At 36.2% G+C, this 19,329-nt stretch overlaps 1 protein-coding gene across 1 annotated transcript in view; it reads right to left on the bottom strand.

Moving 5' to 3' along the window:
- The window catches only part of LOC150077899 (uncharacterized), a 62,100-nt gene that overhangs the window by 22,324 nt on the left and 20,447 nt on the right, over window positions 1-19,329 (bottom strand). Inside the window, exon 4 of the mRNA XM_090384398.1 lies at window positions 9,049-9,192. Coding sequence (XP_090240524.1) covers window positions 9,049-9,192 — 144 coding nt within the window. The remainder of the gene's footprint in view (window positions 1-9,048; window positions 9,193-19,329) is intronic.

Below are 19,329 nucleotides of genomic sequence, written 5' to 3'. Positions count from 1 at the left end.
CAATAAAAGGATTAGAGGGCAACATAAACTTTCCAAATAATTGAATTAATTATTTGAAAAGGTTATATAGCACCCTTCAATTCCTCACATGGGCAAAGAGGAGAAATGCTGCATTACAAAATAAATGGTTTTCAGATTAAATTAATTTTCAGTTGTCTGTGAGCAAGCTGAATGTATAGTTTTGGCTAGAGAACCTTCCCAGCTTAATGAGAAAAGTAGCTGTGGCAGGGAATCGACCATATGGCTAGCCCTCTCAAGTCACAATCCTTCTTCAGTGAAACTATTAACTCACAGTAGCAGCTGTAATGTTTCAGGCAAACAGGTCTGAGCCAGAAAAATGTAATAATTTATTGAAATTTTAGCAGCACACTGGAAGAATAACAGCTAGCAGACTGAACAAATATATAGATAAATTATAAACATAAGATGAGGGGTTGGGATATTAATAGAGGGTAAGTAATAAGCTGAGGTTAAAAAAGGTAAAGTGAGGGAAGAAATAGGATAGCAATAGGATCTCAATCCTCTTCGAATACTCTAATAATTTATGGGGCATAAAAATTAGAATATGAAAGCATTCTTCTTCTTCTAGTCACATTGCTTCAGGGAGCTATGTGACTGGAAGAATGAAAGCATACAGACATAAAAAGAAGAGCAAACCACGTGCCAGTGTTATCAGATGTACTGGGAGTGTAACTGCACAACTCATGAGGTGGGGGTCCTGTTATTTCAGTAAGGCATACAGTAATCATTGAACATGCAATGAATCAATTAAAACAAACCTAGGAATATCAATAAAAGTTCTTAAGCCAAAAGAGAATACTGGCAAATGAAAACATCAAATATTGGAAGGCTTTTCTCCAGGAAGTCAGCGAAGTTCAAAGCAGAATTGGATAGTTATCTTGTGGGAATGGAAATGTAGAAATGCCAATGTTTCTCTGCAAGATGATGAAACCTGTGTCATTCAACCATTAATTAAGCCCAGCTAATGTAGCAGGTAACAACAAAAATGACAACTATCTATCTAAATAAATATCACTTTATTATTTTTAAGAAAATTTGATATAATATTATCAACCAACACTGGACACAGGCTAGAGGGGTTTACACTGGAAGAATAACAGCTAGCAGATGGCAACATAAACTTTCCAAATAATTGAATTAATTATTTGAAAAGGTTATATAGCACCCTTCAATTCCTCACATGGGCAAAGAGGAGAAATGCTGCATTACAAAATAAATGGTTTTCAGATTAAATTAATTTTCAATTGTCTGTGAGCTAAATATTACATAAACAAGGAATAAGTGTAAATTAAATACAAAAGATAGATAAAGAACACATAACAGTCATAACATCACATAGCTTTCAAAATTAACATACAAAATATAACAAGCATCATACAAAAAAAAAAAAAAAAAAACCAATAATAATAGTATAGTAATACTATGTATAAATATAGTACAAGCGCATCAGAAATACATAGCTCTATATTTTTTTTTTTGGGGGGGGGGGTGCCATGACATCTTGTTCCACAAAGGATGGGGAATCCATTTTAAGCTGTATAATTTAAAAATGATTCAACACTCTGGCTTGAATGATCTTGTCTATGGGTGTGTATTCAAGGTTTTTATAAATTTTATTTCTAGATCTGGTATGTTCAAATCCTGACTTAATTCTGTAGTCACGATATTTAATATAACATTATTTAATAATGTTACTGATGCCACTGAGATCAGTATTGGCAGCAGTTATAGTGTGAAGAACAGGGCCATGGATCAGATTTTGTTTAAGCAGTCATAGCCTGCAAATTGCACTATTCTTTAATATTGTTAATATTAAAGATGCTAAGAAAAACAGCAAGAATTTTCTTTACTTATATAAACTCTAAAAGGAAGGGGATGAATCAGATTGGTCCACTTGATATCGATGGTTCAACTGTTGATGATCCTGCTTAGATAGCAAACAAACTAAATGAGTATTTTGTATCTAAATTCACACATGAGGAGTTATTAAGGAAGGAAAATGCCAGAAGGTTATCAAATTGTAGCAGGGTGCTTAATGATTTTGTAATAACTGAAAGCAAAGTGGAGGAGAAATTGTTGAAGTTAAACATAAGAAAGACAACCGGGGTGGATGGGATCTAACCAGTTATATTAAAGGAGGCAGCAAAGGAATTAAGCAAACACTTAGCCATAATTATGAGAGTATCCTTGGACTCAGGTGAGGCCCCCACGGACTGGAGATGTGCAAATGTATCCCCAATTCACAAAGGGCGATCGAAGGGTGACACGAGTAATTGCACACCAGTTAGTTTAACATCTGTTCCAGGTAAAATAATTCAGTCACTGATTAAAGATGCATTGCAGGATCATCTAGGCAAGACTGCAGCAATAATTCAGACACAGCATAGGTTTGTTAAGGGAAAGTCTTGACTGACAAATTTGATTGGATACTATGATGTGGTTACAAAGGAACTGGATGCATAAAATAATTTTGATATCATATACTTGGATTTCAGGAAAGCTTTTGACACTGTTTGGCATGAAAGACTACTGTACAAATTGGAACAGAATGGTATTAAGGGTAAGTTGCTACAATGGATAAAACGGTGGTTGAGTGGGAGAAGACAGAGGATGGTAATCAACGGATGCTGCTCTTCATGGACTAATGTTATTAGTGGAGTTCCACAGGATATTGGACCCACTGTGGTTTTGTATATTTATCAATGATATTGATGAAGGTATATCAGGTTTAATGTCCAAGTTTGCAGATGATACAAATGTTGGAGGAATTAATAATGACAGTAATGGCAGTGGGCTACTGCAACAGGATCTAAAAAATTTGGGCAGATGGGCTGGGAAGTGGCAACTAAAGTTTAACATTGACAAATGCAAAGGTAGAAGTAACCCCAGAGGAACGTACCAACTGTGTGGTACTACACTTACAGTGATAGAAAATGAAAAAGACCCGTGGGTAATTGTGCAGTCAGATATGAAGTTTTCTAAGTAGTGCAGACTGGCTGCCAGAGGCTGTGGGATCTTGTCAATGATATACAGGAATTTTGCGAGCAGGGATCAGGAGGTGATTATCCCCTTGTATAAGGTAATGGTCAAGCCACACCTTGAGTACTGCGTACAGGTCTGGAAGCCTTATTTTAGGAAGGATGTAGAGTTGCTAGAACAAGTGCAGAGAAGGACAACAAGACTGGTGAAGGGAACAAAGGGGTGCTCTTATATAGAAAGGCTAAGTTCTGCAAATTGCAGCTTCTGGTGATTAGGCACCTGCAAGGTGATCTGATTGAGGTGTATAAGGCCTTGAATGGGTTGAGCAAGCTCAATGCTGATGGGATTCTTCCTCAGATTATGAACCTAAGGGGGCATAAATTCAAATTGAGGAAACAGAGTTGTAAAATAGATGTGCGGAAATTTGCCTTAAGCCAGCAGGTGGTTAATTGCTGGAACAAACTTCCAACTGTCATTGGGGAAGTTGATAGCTTAAATAAATTCAAGGATGAACTGGACAAGCATTTAGAGGGAATGGTTGCGTGAATTTTTTTTTTTGGCTGATGCTACATAAGCTCATACACTTTCTTTCTTGCAACACATGCCTCTATTACCATTACTATTACTATATGGGATTTAAACAGAAACTTTTCATCAAAATAGATTTCAGAATCTTTCTTAGTAGAAATTTTCATTATAGAGTGATCGTGCTCTATTTTTTTTATCACAATGTGTGAAACTTCTGAGGGAAGAATTATTCTGTTTAATGAAGGTAATAACAATCCCTGGAAAAGTTTGAAACTTTTGTTGAAATAATGACATACTTCAGCATCAACCATTTACTTCAGTGCAGATCTACTGACACGAGGTAGTAGACCTGTACCAGCATAATTACATTTGAATAAATTCATAACAGTCAGTTATAGAAGTGACCATTCATCTCTTTGTGTTGGTTTCTTTGCCACCTTCATGTCCATCCTTATTGTCCCTATCCACTAATGACAGTGGGGAGGACCTGCTGTAATGTACGTGTCACCCCTCTGTTCGTTTGAAATACCTGTCCAGCTGAGCCTTAAACTTATTTAGGCTATCAACTTCCACGACAAGGGATGGAAGTCTGTTCCACCAACCAACCACCCACTGGCTAAAGGCAAATTTCCGCACGTCTATTCTACATATGTCTTCCTCAATTTGAATTTATGCCCTCTCAGGCGATTATTCTGAGCAAGAGGAAGAATCCCATCAGCATTGAGCATGCTAAAACCATTCAGAGCTTTATACACCTCTATCAGATCACCTCGCTGGTGCCTAGTCTCCAGACACTGTAATTTGCAAAACTTAAGCCTTTCTTCGTAAGAGCACCCCTTTGTTCCATTCACTAATCTTGTTGCCCTTCTCTGTACTCGTTCTAGCAGCTCTATATCCTTCTTGAAATGAGGCCTCCAGGCCTGTATACAGTACTCTAGGTGTGGCCTGACCATTGCCTTATACAAGGGAATAATCACCTCCTTATCCCTGCTAGAAAAATTCCTATATATCATCGACAATACAACATGAGCCACTCTTGCAGCCCGTCTCCACTGCTCAGAAAACTTCATATCTGCCTGCACAACCACCCCCAGGTCCCTTTCATTCTCTACCACTGTCAGTGTAGTACCACAGAGTTGATACATTGCTCTGGGGTTGCTGTTTCCGATATGTAGTACTTTACATTTGTCAATGTTAAACTTCATTCCACCTCTCAGCCCATCTGCTCAACCTTTCCAGATCCTGTTGCAGTAGCATAGTGTCAGTAGTGTCCTTGACAACCCTGCCAACCTTCGTATCATCTGCAAACTTAAGCTTGGACATTAAGCTTGATATACCATCATCAATATCATTTATAAATACAGAAAACAATAATGGACCCAATACTGAACCCTGAGGGACTCCACTAATAACATTAGTCCACGATGAGCAGTGTCCATTGATTACCACTCTGTCTTCTCCCCCTCAACCACCCCTTTATCCATAGCAGCAATTTGCGTCCAATGCCACACTGCTCCAATTTGTGCAGTAGTCTTCCATGTGCAACAGTATCAAAAGCCTTTCTAAGATCCAAGTATATAATATCAAAGTTACTCCCTGCATCCAGTTCTTTTGTGACTGCATCATAGTATCCAATCAAATTGGTCAGGCAAGACTTCCCCTTAACAAAACCATGCTGTGTCTGAGCTATAATGAAGTCTTGTCTAGATGATCCTGCAGTGCTTCTTTAACCAGTGCCTCCATTAATTTTTCGGGAACAGAAGTTAAACTAACAGGTCTATAATTACTTGTGTCGCCCTTTGATCCTTCTTTGTGAATTGGGGTCACATTTGCACATCCCCAGTCCATGGGTACCTCCCCTGAGTCCAAGGAAGCTCTCATAATTATGGCTAAGGGTTTTCTTACTTCCTTTGCTGCCTCCTTTAATATAACTGGATAGATCCCATCCACCCCAGGTGCCTTTCTTGTATTTATCTTCAACAATTTCTCCTCCACTTTACTCTCAGTTATTACAAGATTCTCTAGCTTACTGGCAGAGTTGAATACACCTCTGGCATTCCCCTCGCTCAATAACTCCTCATGTGTGAATGTCGAAGCAAAATATTCATTTAATTTGTTAGCTACCTGAGCAGGATCATCAACAGTTGACCCATCGATATCAAGTGGACCAATCTGATTCATCCCCTTCCTTCTAGAGTTTACACAAGTAAAGAACTCTTTGCTGTTTTTCTTTGCATCCCTTGCCAAAGATTTCTCGTAATCTGCCTTCGCCTGCCTAACCTCCTTTGTAACTTGGTTACAGATCAACTTGTATCTATCATAGGCTTCTGTGTCACGTGTTAATTTGTATGTATCCCGTGTATTTTTCTTCTCTGCCATATGTCTCATTAGTTCATCTGACATCCATTTAGGCCTAAACCTTGAACAATATTTCTTAGTTGGTATGTAAAGCCTAGTAGCTTCCAAGATAAGTTCTTTGAATGCTTCCCATTTTGAATTTGCTGTTGGTAACATCATCAGTTGGTCCCACTGTATAGAATTTAAATACTGTGTCAGTCCATCATAGTCGCCTTTACGAAAGCAATAACCCTTCCCTTTACTCCTAATGATAGTTACCTCTTTGAGTAAATCCCACTTCAGCACACTGTGATCACTGCCATTTAGTGGTTCATTTATCTGCAGATTCTTAATGCATGAAGAATCACTACTGATAATCAAATCAAAAGTATTACTCCCTCTAGTTGCCTCCCGAACATGCTGATGTAGAAAACAATCATCCAATAAATCCACAAAAGCCTTGCTACTGTGTGAGTGACCAGCCCCCAAATTCCAGTCAATATCTGGAAAATTAAAATCTTCCAATATAACACTCTCTGATTTACTGGCCCACTCTATTTCCCTGTACAGTTTCTTATTATACTCATCAGAGTCAATAGGCCTATAGCACACTCCTACTCTCAATTTTGATCTCCCAATGCTTATGTCACACCAAACTGACTCGACACTGCACTGTCCAGCGATGTCGACTGGCTTCACTTCCTTGGATTTTATGTATTTCTTAACTAATAGCATAACACCTCCTCCCTTCCTATCCTGTCTATCCTTTCTGTAGACATTGTACTCCCCAAATTCCAGTTCTGCATTCCTTATATCTGTGTGACACCAACGTCTCTGAAATCACAACAATATCTGCCTTTGATGTTTTGAGCAATACCTCAAATTCATCAAATTTATTTGCTAAACTCCTAGCATTGGTGTACACGCAAGTATACATGCACCTGTTCTTTTTCTTAGCTACCCTAACACAACCTATGTGTTTACTTGTACCCCAATGATTCCCAGCTGTCTCTGAAATATCTTGCATCTTATTTTCCAGGCTGCTGCTCATTCCAATAGAAGCAGTGCAAGAATCACTTTCACCTCTGCCAATGGCTACTGTTAATCTATTAGTCCTTGTATCCCGCCAATCTAGCAGTTTTCCGACCCACCTAACACTGCCTCGATAGCATCAGCAAACATTCTTGCACCCTTTCCATTTAAGTGTATCCCATCCCTTTAGAAGCAGTCTCTCCTGTTAACAAGTACAGACCAGGCTGAAAAAAATTCTACCCATTGAGCCCTGCACAATCTTTCCAGGGCTGAATTGATTGACAGGGCTCTCATCATATACTCCCTCCTATCGTGTCTGGGCAGAATTGCAGACACTTTCAAATTCAACCCTAATTCACAGCTTTTTTTCAACAGTGACCTGTACTTTTTAAGTAATTCCGCCGGTCTCCTACTCTTAATATCATTAGTGCCAACATGTACAACTATATCACCTTTTGTGCCCTTAAAAGATGATATCTGCTCTACGTCATCAACCTTTGCCCCTGGCAGACATACCCTGATCCTGTTCCACCTATCCTTTTTACAAAGCATGCTTCCCTGACAATAGAGTCACCAACAACTACTAGTTCCTTTGGGACCAGCGCATTCTGCCTTGGGGGCTGCCGCTGTGTTGCGTGATGACCAAGTGCAAGCTCTGGCATTGGTGTGGGCAGCTGAGAGCTTGATGGGTCCTCACTTTTAATCCTTCGAGGGCATCCACCCTGTCCTTCAAGCTCTCATATAGGCCCATAACAACACTGAGTTGTCGCCCGATTTCCTTACACTCCTTGCATCGCGCACATACAAAGACATCCCCCATGGCAGTATCATGTCCCGTACTCGACTGCTCCACAAACATCAAGCAAGTAGTGCATTTTAAAAGGCTGTGATTCAGAGGGCAACTGCCCCCCTCAGTTCTCCCCTGAGCCACAGCACCTCCCATTAGCTTGAGCCTTTTGCTTTGCTGCTCTGATCTGAGTCATGATTTCGATTTAATTTCAATAAAATTTCAATTTCAGTACAAAATTAAAACCCTAAACTAGTATCCCAACACAGTTATAACGCTATATTTATGTTTCAGTATCGAGTGTTATCTACGAAATCCCTTTAAAGAACTTCTGTACCAAGTTAAGTATTAATTATTTATTTTTACTAATTATTTATGTTACGTAACCTAAGTCGTTATATGTATAGTTAAAAGTACAATTTAATTGACAATGAAGTTCAACAAGATTAATAGATTTTACTGTTTAATTGACAATATTATGTACTATGCTGTACTATATTAAGCTTATGCTATCTAGTTCGAGATATTTTGTATTGCGTAACAATGGCGGCAATTTACGAAAGGTAAACACGTGGATTTGGTACCCTTACTGATAAGTAATACCTACAAAATCTCTATCTAAGTTACTTTAAACTAAGTATCGTAAATAGGAATATAAAGCTACTTTAGAAAATAAGTTAATATGCCATTTAAGCTAATAAAACAGAAAATAAATCAGAAAAAACTTCTCTGTTCCAGGAGCGGCAAAAAGCTACGTCCACACAGGCTACCTTCGTTCTCAAATTTTCTTTGTTATGAGTGATTTTTATAGGTATGCTATTCTTGTTTGTGATTTTTTTTTTCAAGCCACTACTTATGCTCACTGGACATTTTAACTATACTGAAAGCCTAGAAACCTGCAGTGTTTCCCATCAAACCTGCTTCCAGTTCCACCTCAAAGTGCATTACTACTTCATAACTCATAAACACATTTCCACCAAAGCAATCCCAATTTACTGTTTACTATAGCCACATTTAAACTCCTCTGGTCATTCATAGTCTTTAGAATTAATTCACACAGGATTTTGTGTTCTGTTTTAATCTTCCACAACATTAGCGATTTTAAAAAATGTTTCCTACATCTGCAGACAATTCTGCTATTATCAAAAGTGAAAAATTCATGCAAATATATCATGTATGGAAGTATAAGAACATTATTCTTATACTTCCTTATTGCTTATGTAAAAAACACAACTGTTGTTTACGTAAAAAACACAACTGTTGCTTATGTAAAAAACATAAGCAACAGTTGTGGACTAAAATACATACAGACACATAAATATGTTTGGTTATTCATTAGAAGTATAAAAATAAAATCACCTTACTTCAAAGGTTTTCAGAGCCTGCAACTCTTCAAGAATACTTTTCATATAAGACAATATCTGGTCATGTTTATCAGTAGCAAGAATAGGTATTTTTTCTACTTCCACTCTGATCTTTTCCTCTGTATCGGTGAGATTTGCAGTAACCTACATAACATCAATTTCTACTGTCATTTTCAGCAATTTAAATTTTTTAAAAAATATATTTATATACAAGGTGATTTATGTAACTTACAAAGAGTTTTCTCACAAAATAATAGAGCTAGGCATGTGTGGGTTTCTAGGAGGGCTCTACTCATAAGTTGAATTTCAATTCAACTTATATTCCCTACCAATCAGAACCTCCAGGCACGTTTAGGCAATAAATTATAGAGAAACTCCAATTGAAAAATATTAATTAACATAATAGTTACTTCAATAATATGGCTTTCATGGGATTGTGACAGAGCTGGATTATTAGATAGTTTGGATTATTGGATGTTTATCTAAAAATACTTATGAAGTCATGAAGTGTCTCAATTTTTGGTATAACTATATATCATTTATATTAATTTAAAGTACATAAATAATTAATATACTTTTAATAAGTACATAAACCCGTAAAGTGCAGAGAAAAAATTAGCAATAAAAAACTTCTATTTGTTGCTCTTAATGATGTTCATTAACATAGTAGAATTAATAATGCAACCATGATAACAATCATTTTTTGGAATTGTCAACATGGTTGAGTAAAATTGTCAACATGAAAAAAATTGGCATAAAATTAATTTGACATATATGCTGCTACCTGAAGTAGCATGTATGGCAAACTCATGCTATGATATTATTAGACAGTCTGTTGCTACCTCCAAATTTAACAATCACTGTGTTTAGTTAATATTTATGTGCAGATTTCAAAAATAAGGTTTTGATATTCAAGTCACAATTGATGTCTTGTATTCTGCATTTTGTATTTTTTTACAATACCTATAACTGCACAGAGAGAATATTAAATGCAGATTGATTTTATCACCAATAAGCCAAAATTATTCATAACAGTATACATTAGTGACATCAAGTAGAAACATGTGTCATTGGTTTTCATGCCCTTTCCCTACTATTCTCCATCCCACTGTATGACTAGGACGGCACTCTCATTGTCTGATTAACAAAAAAGCATTGGCAGAAGGTGCATTTATGCAGTTTTTATGTTGTTTATATACACTATTCAATATTTCTATCATTTGTTAGCTTTATTCAGCATATTCTTCATCATTACAATGGATAAACAAAATTGTCTATACAATTATTATTGTACATGTGGGCAATTTACAACAAAGTTACAGAAGAAGAAAATTTATAACTTAAACTGCATATTCTTTCTACTTTGGTTGCAAATTAGAGAGGATGATAAAATCTTGGCTCTTCAACATATGCTGCATTACTTGCACCCACAAATTTAAGAATGTGGTTAAATGGGAAACTCAAAACTTTGCAGTTTGGTTTGATGATTACGACTTCTCTATAACAAAAATATCTAGGATACCCAAAAAAAAAAAAAAAAAAAAGAAAAGAAAGAAAAGTATTAAATATCCAATGTACCATCTGCAATCAGACCTGTACAACTTGTACCCCATGAAGATCTACAGAGACATGTTCAATCAAAATCACAGGATCAAGAAACTTGTGAGGATGAAGAGCCTAGGGATGGGTCCATATTGCAACATGGACCCATCAGTTTCAAATGACTAAGACTACCTACCATCCAGAAAGTAAAAACTTAATTAAATCAAGGAGAATTAAATGATTTAGTTGTAAGACCAAACTTATCAAAGAAACAAAATTGAGCTGTTTTGTACCTGGCCACAGCAGTGGAAGTAGCATTAGCATTAGTAGAGGCATATGATGCAAGAAAGCAAGCTTATTCAGCATCAGCCAAAAAAAAAAAAAAAAAAAATTACCACTCCCATTTCACCCCTCCATTTGTTCGAAATACCTGTCCAGCTGAGCCTTAAATTTGTTTAGGCTATCAACTTCAACAACAAGTGATGGAGGTCTGTTCCACCAACCAACTACCCGTGGCTAAAGGCAAATTTCTGCACATCTATCCTACATCTGTCTTTCCTCAATTTGAATTTATGCCCTCTCAGGTGATTATTCTGAGCAAGAGGAAGAATCCCATCGGCATTGAGCATGCTCAAACGTTTTATTATTACCTAAATCAGGAGATAAATTTTTAAGTCCTAAAACAGCATTTAAACTTTCTTCTATTGGAATTTTAATTTATTCAACATCTGATTCATCATTTGTATTCATATTTTCACAAATTGCCATTGTTGTGAATGTTCCTAGAAGAATCATAAAGTTCTCCTTCTTTCTAGTTTTCACCATCATTGTTAGACGTGACTGAATCTTCTTCAAATTCCATAATGATGTTTACATTTATCTGCCGTCCAAGTTGACCAATTTCTTTCTGTGCTTCTATAAAATCAGTTCTAACATCAACTTCCATGTCAGTCAGTATCAATCACAGTTAATTCCACATTTATTGAAACACTTTTGCATAGTATTTTCACTAACACTATTCCAGGCCAATTTTATGTAATTAACATCTGCTAGTGAATTTTTTTAACCAATTCTTTAACATTTTGTGCTGTGTCCATATTTGCTACTAATGTAGTTAAAACAAGACAGCGGTAGAACAATTTAAATGACTGAATGATCCCTTGGTCCAGTGGTTGACAAACACTTGATGTATTAACAGGAAAAAAATAAAAAATTGATATTATTTAAATTCAAATTTTTGAGATGAAATGGAGCATTATCTAATAATAGTATCTTCCTATTTTTTTTTTTTTTTTCCATTTTTTTTATCCAAATTATGAAGCCATTCGGAAAAAAAATAGCATTTGTCATTCATACTTTTTATTAGCATACCAATCAACATTCATGGATGCCATATTCATGTTTTTAAAACAATTTGGTCTCAGTGCAGTATTAATTATCAATGATTCAAAGAATTTACACACAAAAGAATTGTCACTCTTTGTTTTTCTTTTTTATAACCAAAAGAATTATAACCTTTAAACATGGTAAAGCACAATAAAAGAGGCCAGTTTCATCTACATCAAAAGATGTCTTTGGGTTCATATTGTTGCGTTAAAGAAGGCAATGTGAAATCCACTGTTCCACATCATTTTCATTCACCACACAGTCATCAAAATAATGTTATTTCTGTTACAAAATTTACTAAGCCATCCATTGATAGCAGAAAATGTCTTTTTTTTTAAAAGCTTTTGCAAAATTCAAACCTTTTTCATGTAGTATTGGACCTATCACTAGAATTCATCTAGCACCGTCAAACCCGGTGAGTGTAAACTCATTAAATTCTTGGTATGGTTGATATGTTTCTTGTTGAATATTTTTATTTGCATTCCAAATCCACTTTTCTTTAATATTATTTTTTCTTGTAAAACTTTTTGATTTTGCATTTTACCACAATTACATTTTCCTGCCAGCTGTCTTTGTGATAAACCCTTTACTGTAATTTCTATAATTTTTACTGGAATTTCTAAATTCAAAATTATCATTTTGCTTTTTTCTGCCAGCATGTCTATATTCAAAGATGGATAAATCGGAAATAAATGATCGAAATACCTCTTTGGTAGCAATATTTATATAGTCTTCAAATAGGCCTCTGAGGTTGGTAAAGTTCTGATTCATAATAACTGCAATGAAAAAAACCAACCATCTATGACTGAAACTTTATTAAAATAATAATAAAATAACACAGGATAAAATTTGTTGTAAAAATAAAAATAAAATACACTGACTGTATTTTATCAGTTAGCAGTTAAAATCGATAAAATGATAGATAAAATTAAAATATAAGAAATTAAAAGTGATAAAAACAACAACCGTAGCTTTCATAGGCGACTGCCTCTTTAATAACAGTAAAACTTAACTGTCATGGCACATCCTTAAATGACATCAGCAGGAGCACAGCTCGCAGCATGTGTTACCGTAGGAGTATGGGCATTATCCTTCACACGTGCACGGAAACTGGAAATGATTTGGGAGCATGTTAGGTGGAACTGTTCATCCTGTCCAAGAATTACAGTTTCAAAGAGGGGATGAATACGGATTTCCTTATCTCTATTGACGGTATTATGTTCTGAAGAACAAATCCGCAAGCTCTTAAAGCCATTTTGCGGTTCCAATACTTATGCGAACAATCAACGATGACGGCATTAGATGGAGAAATTTTAATAATAAGAACAGTGTAATTAGGGTCTTATTGGATAGGGGACTGGGTTCCACTGTATTTCCTGAGGATAGAAGGAAGGAGATTAAATGTGTCACAGCAGATCTCCGAAAATGTGGGAACCCCAGAAGATCTTGGACAAACATATCTGAGAAGTGGAACATGGGCGAAGAGAGGCATTCTCACCCATTGCCACCACACACATTCTCTACTATCCAGGTTTAACAGAGCAGATCTCTAGAATATTATACACTTGTTAGACAAGCTATGTGCAGCTGCCAGGGTAAAGATTGCACACAGTCATGTCAAAGGCAAAAGATCCTGTACTTATTGAGGGTACAAGTGGATCATATATGAGATCAAATGTCCGGACTGTGGGGAGTGCTGTGTTGGAGAGACAAAATGCAGGTTCAAAGATCATATGGGGAACATATTAACGCAATAATGTCCACAGATTATGGGAAATTTGCTGTGGCTGAACACTTCTGGGAAGAGAACACCACCAAAATTTTTCCAGATGATGCTGTCATTGTTCTCATAGGTATTGGAACTGCAACTCGAGAGCTTGCGGATTTGTTCTTTGGAACATAATACCATCAATAGAGATAGAGGAGTCTGTATTCATCTCCTCTTTGAAAACATAATTCTTGGACAGGACGAACAGTTCTGCCTGGCACGCTCCCAAACCATTTCTGGTCTCCATGCATGTGTGAGGGTAATGCCCATGCTCCCAAGGTAACATGTGTTGCGAGCTGTGATCCTGCTATGTTATTTAAGGATGTGCCACGACAGTTCAGTTTTACTGATAGAGGAAGCAGTCATCTTTAAAAGCTACGGTTGTTGTTTTTATCACTTTTAATTTCACATACTTTATTTATATTTTAATTTATCTATCATTTTATTGCTTTTAACTGTACGGTAAGTGTATTTTATTTTTATTTTTACAACAAATTTTATCCTGTCTTATTTTATTATTAATTTTAATAAAATATCAGTCACAGACAGTTGGTGTGTTTCATTGCAATTATTATGAATATTTATATAGTCCCTTCAGAAACTCCTGATTTATAGAAATCTGTAAAAAACACTGGCTACCAAACAACAAGATTAACGACCGTGGTTGGGTAAGACAATGTCTTAGAGAATTACAAATTCCTAGAAATCTATGGAATATGCTGGCCACCAAACAAAAGGTTTAACAGTCATAGTCAGGTTAGAGAGTGGTCGACTTAGAGAATATAATAATTTTAATATACAGGACAGTTATTTAAAACTATTCTAAGAAATATTGGTCTTTTGTAAAGGTTGTCTCATTGAGGAGGTGGTTGCTTATAGAGGTTTCACTGTACTTTATTGAAAACATAATGAAGCATTTTCCAAAATATTTCATTGTTGAAGACACTACATATTTTGGTAAACATATTAATGGTCTTATGTGAGAACTGAGGATTCATCACGGTCCTAGTCATTAGTGTTTATTCACTGACTCATCAAAACAAAGTTAAAAGTGGTGCTGTTACACAACAGAAAATGAATTTCTATAAATTTATCTAGCTCATGCTGTTGGCATAAAAAAAAATATAGAAATGTATGAATAAGATTCTTCATGAAATAAAGTTCACTATGCTTGAAATATCTGTAATGATCTTAAGGCAATTGGTGTTGTCTTTCAGGGAGGTTTTGCAAGATGTTGCCTTTTATGCTAGTAGGATAGCAATGCAACAAAAAACATTATTTTGTGCTACAATGGGAAAAGAGAAAGGAATTTATACTAAACAAAAGTAATATAAAATATGTTTGTTTAGTTGAGCAGAACAAAACTTGTATTAATAGAGAATTTTGATAGAAAAAGAAGGCAATGGCTATTTAAGGAAAGTGTTTCCTAATTTGAGATACAAAATTGAAGAAAAATTTTTGTTGTACCTCAAACAAGGACATTTTTCACTGATGAAGTTTCTGAAACAATATTACAAGGTATTCATCAGGATGCTTGGTGATCATTTACAGCAGTAGTACGAGGATTTTTAGGGAAACTAAATCAAAGTCAAATTAAAAAATTAAAAATCAAATTTTCTTCAATGCAATAGTCTGTGCTTGTTGACAGCAGAGACCGTTTCTACAGGGATGGGGTACACTTAAATAGAAAGGGTGCAAGAATATTTGCTGATGTTATCGAGGCAGTGTTAGGTGGGTCAGAAAACTGCTAGCTTGGGGAATACACAGACTAAAAGATTAACAGTGGCCACAGGCAGAGGCAAAAGCGATTCTTGCACTGCTTCTATTAGAATGAGTAGCAGCCTGGAAAGAAAGGCAATAGAGATTTCCAGGACTGCTGGGAGTCATTGTGGAACAAATAAATATATGGGCTGTGTTAGGGTAACTAAGAGAAGAAACAGGTGCATGTATACTTGCATATACACCAATGCTAGGAGTATAGTTAATAAACTTGATGAGCTTGAAGTGCTACTCAAGATATCAAAGGCAGATATTGTTGGGATATCAGAGACATGGTGTCACAGAGACATAAGCAGTGCAGAATTGGAAGGAATGTGGGAAGTACAGTGTGCACAGAAAGGACAGACAGGAGAGGAAAGGAGAAGGGGTTATGCTGTTAGTTAAGAAACACATAAAATCCAAGAAAGTGCATCCAATTGATGTTGGACAATGCATGTTGAGACATAAGCACTGGGAAAGGAAATATGAGAACAGGTGTGTGTTATAGGCCTAATGAATCTGATGAGTATAATGAGCAATTATGCAGAGAAATAGAGTGGGCCAGTAAATCAGAATATCTTATAATGGGGAATTTTAACTTTCCAGATATCGACTGAAATTTGTGGTTTGGTTACTAGCACACTAGCAAGACTTTTGTAGATTTATTGGATGACTGTTTTCTACAGCAACATGTTTGAGAGGCAACCAGAGGGAGTAATACTCTTGATCTGATTATCAGCAGCGATTATTCATGCATTAAGAATTTGCAGATAAAGGAACCACTGGGTGACAGTACTCACAATGTATTGATGTAGGAATTATTTAAAGATGTAACTACCATCAAGGCCAAAGGTAAAGGCTTTTGCTTTCATAAAGGTGACTACAGGGTCTTCGGACAGTTTTTAAATTCTGTACAGTGGGATCAAATGATGATGTTACCAATGTTGAATTCTAAATGGGAAGCCTACAGGGACTTAATTTTTGAGGCTACTAGGCTTTTAATTCCAACTAAGAAATACTGTTCAAGGTTTAGGCCTAAATGGATGTCAGATGAACTAATGAGGCTTGTGGCAGAGAAGAAAAATGTATGGGATGTATGTAAAGTGTCAGGCGACACAGACGACTAGTTTATATCTGCCATAGGTGTCTGTGTCAGGTGACACAGACGCCTATGGCAGATATAAACTAGTCTGTAATCAAGTCACAAAGGTTAGGCAGGCAAAGGCAGATTACGAGAAATCCTTGGCAAAGGACGCAAAGAAAAACAGCAAAAGTTCTTTATTTATATAAACTCTAGAAGGAAAGGGCTGAATCAGATTGGACCACTTAACCATAGATGGGTTGACTATTGATGATCATGCTCAGGTAGCTAACAAACTAAATGAGTAGTTTGAATCTACATTCACACACGAGGAGTTATTCAATGAGAGGAGTGCCAGAAGTTCATCAAACTCTAACAGGGAGCTAACTGATTTTGTAATAACTGAGAGCAAAATGGAGGAGAAATTGTTGAAGTTAAACATAAAAAAGGCACCTGGGGTGGATAGGATCTATCCAGTTATATTAAAGGAGGCAGCAAAGGAAGTAAGCAAATTCTTAGCCATAATTATGAGAGCTTCTTTGGACTCAGGGGAGGTCACCATGGACTGGAGTTGTGCAAATGTATCCCCAATTCACAAAGGAGGTTCAAAAGATGACACAAGTAACTATACACCTGTTAGTTTAACTTGTGTTATGGGGAAAATAATGGAATCACTGGTTAAAGAAGCATTGCAGGATCATCTAGATAAGACTGCAGCAATAGTTAAGACACAGCATGGGTTTGTTAAAGGAGGTCTTGTCTGACCAATCTGATTGGATACTATGATGTGGTCATAAGGGAATTGAATGCCAAAAATAATTTTGATATCATATACTTGGATTTCAGGAAAGCTTTTGATACTGTTGCACATGGAAGACTGCTGTACAAATTGGAGGTATGGCATTAAGGGTAAGTTGCTACAATGGATAAAGGGATGGTTGAGTGAGAGACGACAGAGTGGTAATCAATGGACACTGCTCTTTGTGGACAAATGTTATTAGTGGAGTTCCTCAGGGTTTGGTGTTGGGCCCGTTGTTGCTTTGTATAATTATCAATGATACTGATGAAGGTATATCAGGTTTAATGTCCAAGTTTGCGATAATACAAAGGTTGGCAGGGTTGTTAACGGCATTAAAGACTGTATGCTACATCTACATAAATTGGGCAAATGGGCTGAGAAGGCAACTGAAGTTTAACATTGACAAATTCAAAGTACTGCATATGGGTAGCAATAACTGAAGAGAAATGTACCAACTGTGTTCTACTACACTCAGGGAAGTGGAAAGTAAAAAAGACCTGGGGGTAATTGTGCAGTCAAATATGAAGTTCACTGAGCAGTGCAGATGGACTGCCAGGGCAGGTCATGGAGTCTTGTCAATGATATATAGGAATATTGCTAGTAGAGACAGGGAGCTGATTATTCTGTTATACAAGGCAATGATCAGGCCAAACCTAGAGTACTGTGTACAGGTCTGGAGGCCTCATTTTAGGAAGGATGTAGAGTTGCTAGAATGAGTACAAAGAAGGGCAACAAGATTGGTGAGGGAAACAAAGGGGTGCTCTTACGAAGAAAGGCTTAAGTTCTGCAAATTGCAGCGCCTGGAGAGTAGACACCTGCAAGGTGATCTGATTGAGGTGTATAAGGCCTTGAATGGGTTGAGCAAGCTGAATGCTGATTGGATTCTTCCTCTTGCTCAGATTAAGAACCTGAGGGGGCACAGTTTCAAATTGAGGAAAGACAGTTGTAGAATAGATGTGCGGAAATTTGCCTTTAGCTAGCGGGTAGTTGATTGGTGGGACAGATGTCCATTTTTTGTTTTGGAAGTTGATAGCCTCAATAAATTTCAGGCTGAGCTGGACAGGCATTTGGAACGAATGGAGGGGTGAAATGGGAGGGTTTTTTTTGTCTGATGCTGCATGAGCTTGCTTTCTTGCATCATATGCCTCTACTAATGCTAAAAAAAAAAAAAAAAAAGCTAAAAATATATGGGCATGCTGAATGTTGGTTGTCCTTAAAAATTAATTTTTGACACTCACATTTAAATTTTTTTCCTGTAATCTCAGAAGATGAGCAACAGGACTGCTTTTATTTAGATATTACATACAATGACAGAAAATGATACCAAGGTTATTGGGATCCCGTAATGATGGGAAATTACTGCTGGTTTTTTTTTTTAGAGGGAAAGAAAATGCATTTTAAAAAAACTCTGAGTGGAATACACATCTCCAAGGATTAATTAAATGTATCCTTGAAATATATCTGATCGTTAGTATTTTTATATTTGAGAGTACTTTGTAATTTAATTAATTTTATTAATATATATTATCATACACAGAATATTTTTATTTTTTGTAATATTTACATTTCATCCTTAATTAAACAATGGCTGTATTAGTACCAAAGTTAAAATAAGGGTATATCATATTTCAGGATCTAGACATGGATAGTAACATAAAATTTGTATTTTCAGAATCATTATACAAATTACTACAGAAAGTAGGCATCAGCCATTGTGCCATTAAACAGCCACACAACTACAGAATGAACTATTTTTGTTGGCCAGTGTAATTAAACTGAAAATTTCTTTTAAATTTCCTCATGTGATTAACTTTTATCCTATCTTAAATTAATTCGAAATGATAAATTAATACTAAAGTAAGATAAATTAACAAAAACAAAAGATGATAAATATGGGGCCATTCCTCGGCTTATGAACATCATGCATACAAACAAAGCTCAATAAGA

This window comes from Mastigoproctus giganteus, chromosome 11 (assembly GCF_048544385.1).
Source record: "Mastigoproctus giganteus isolate SK-2022 chromosome 11, ASM4854438v1, whole genome shotgun sequence".
In the NCBI taxonomy this organism is placed as follows: Eukaryota; Metazoa; Arthropoda; class Arachnida; order Uropygi; family Thelyphonidae; genus Mastigoproctus; species Mastigoproctus giganteus.
This window is presented reverse-complemented; position numbering and strand designations above follow the sequence as displayed.